At 63.0% G+C, this 1,698-nt stretch overlaps 1 protein-coding gene across 1 annotated transcript; it reads right to left on the bottom strand.

The window, feature by feature from the left end:
- Nucleotides 1-216: 216 nt before the first annotated feature.
- Nucleotides 217-1,396, bottom strand: LOC149858645 (resistin-like). The gene is made up of 4 exons (XM_090061573.1): nucleotides 1,302-1,396; nucleotides 1,095-1,174; nucleotides 798-866; nucleotides 217-356 (listed from the first exon to the last, which is right to left on the bottom strand). Exons 1-4 carry the CDS (start codon nucleotides 1,394-1,396, stop codon nucleotides 217-219), a joined length of 384 nt encoding a protein of 127 aa, XP_089917699.1.
- Nucleotides 1,397-1,698: the final 302 nt, after the last annotated feature.

Below are 1,698 nucleotides of genomic sequence, written 5' to 3'. Positions count from 1 at the left end.
TTCCTGGGTGTTGGGGGTTAGGGGGGTGCTATACAGACCCCCCAGGCCAGGACCGGGGGGGCACCAGGCACTGTACAGACCCCCCACTGTACAGGCTGGGATCAAGAGTGGGGGGGGGTGGTAGTGGCAGGGGTGTAGAGGAAGGATGGAGGCAGAACAGCTTTGGAGAGCTCAGAGCACCGTTTATTTAGAGCGGTAGCTGCAGGCTGAGGAGGCTCAGGTGCGTTGCAGCTGGATGCGGCAGCAGCGGGCGCTGGTCCAGTCTATGCTCTGGCACTGGCACTGGCAGGTGGAGTTGGCGCAGATGTCCCAGGAGCCACAAGCCATGCCACAGGAGCATCCCGTTGCCGTGTACCCTGGGTGTGGGGGGCAGGGGTAGGTGCAGGGACCATGGAGACCTCCAGTTCCCCTCCCAGCACCTCAGGCCATCCCTGGGATCACAGAAGCCCCCAATTACCCACCCCCAAGGCCTTGGAGCCCTCCCTGTCCCCTTCAGCATCCCCCAGACCCTGCAATGCCCACCCCCCAGGGCCGTGGAGCCCCCTCATCTCCCCCTACAACCCTAGAGCTCCTCTTCTCCCTCAGGGCCCCAGATCCCACAGCCCCCTGGAGCCTGCCCCTCCCCCTTCTCCCTCAGTCCCCTGACCCCAGAGACCCCCTTCCCCAAAGGATGGGGCCCCTGCCCTCCAAGCTCCCCCTGCCCTACCAAACCTCTGGAAGCCTCCTGTCTCCCCCAGGCTCTGGACCCTCCAGGGGGTGGGGGGGCATGGGGAGCATACGTGCTCCCCACCACTCACCGGTGGGGCAGGAGGCCAGGCTCCCATTGTCAACCACGTTTGTACACACCAGCTCAGCAGAGTAAACGGCTGCAGGAGAGGCAGGTGAGAAGGGTCATGGGGCACAAGTCAGATCAGGTGTCTCCAGAGCCCCTGCCGCTCCCGGCAGGCACTGTGCTAGACCTTGCCACCAGGGCGTGCTCTGCCCACCACGCAGTGGGTCTGGGCTGCCACTTGGTGCTGGTTTGATCCCAGCCCCTGGCTCTTTGGGGTGGGGGGCTCTTGCTCCCTAAGACCACCTAGGATTGGTGTCCTTACTCCTGCAGCAGGGGGGCAGTAGCTGGGGGTGGGCAAGGGGTGTAGCAGTGCTTCCCCACAGCTGAGCAGCGCTGGGGATGCTGCATAGAGCAACCACAGGGGTTGCTGAGGCCCTACATGCCCCACCAGCTGCTTTCCTGCCCCTTGTCCCCCCCAGCCTCACCTGGCTCCCCTGAGCCACAGCACTTCCCAGCAAGCGCCGCCTACATCTTGAGGTTGACCACGCTGTCAATGGGGCAGTCAACCTGGCCACCCACCAGGGGGAGCAGCAGGGGGAGCAGCACCAGCAGCATCAGCGCCATGGTCCTGGTGGGGGTGGAAAGTATGAGGGGGTAAGAGGGGTGTAAGGTGGGCCCTGAAGCACTTGGTGGAGACCTCCCTGTTCCCTGGGGGGAACGAGAGTTCATGTGCAGTTGGAGGACATGCACATGCATGAACAAACACACACGTATCTGCATGCACACACATACACGGGTGTGTACCCCCCCTCCCCTTACACACACACACATGCAGCACAGGGCTCAGAACCCCCAGCAGGGGCAGCACAGACATGCAAATACATACGAGGACATGCATACCTGAACACACACATTTTTGCACACAT

This window comes from Crocodylus siamensis, chromosome 8, assembly GCF_052110815.1.
Source record: "Crocodylus siamensis isolate JL-2025a chromosome 8, ASM5211081v1, whole genome shotgun sequence".
Lineage (NCBI taxonomy): Eukaryota > Metazoa > Chordata > Crocodylia > Crocodylidae > Crocodylus > Crocodylus siamensis.
Note: the sequence above shows the minus strand (reverse complement) of the source record. Positions and strands in the feature narration are given on the sequence as shown.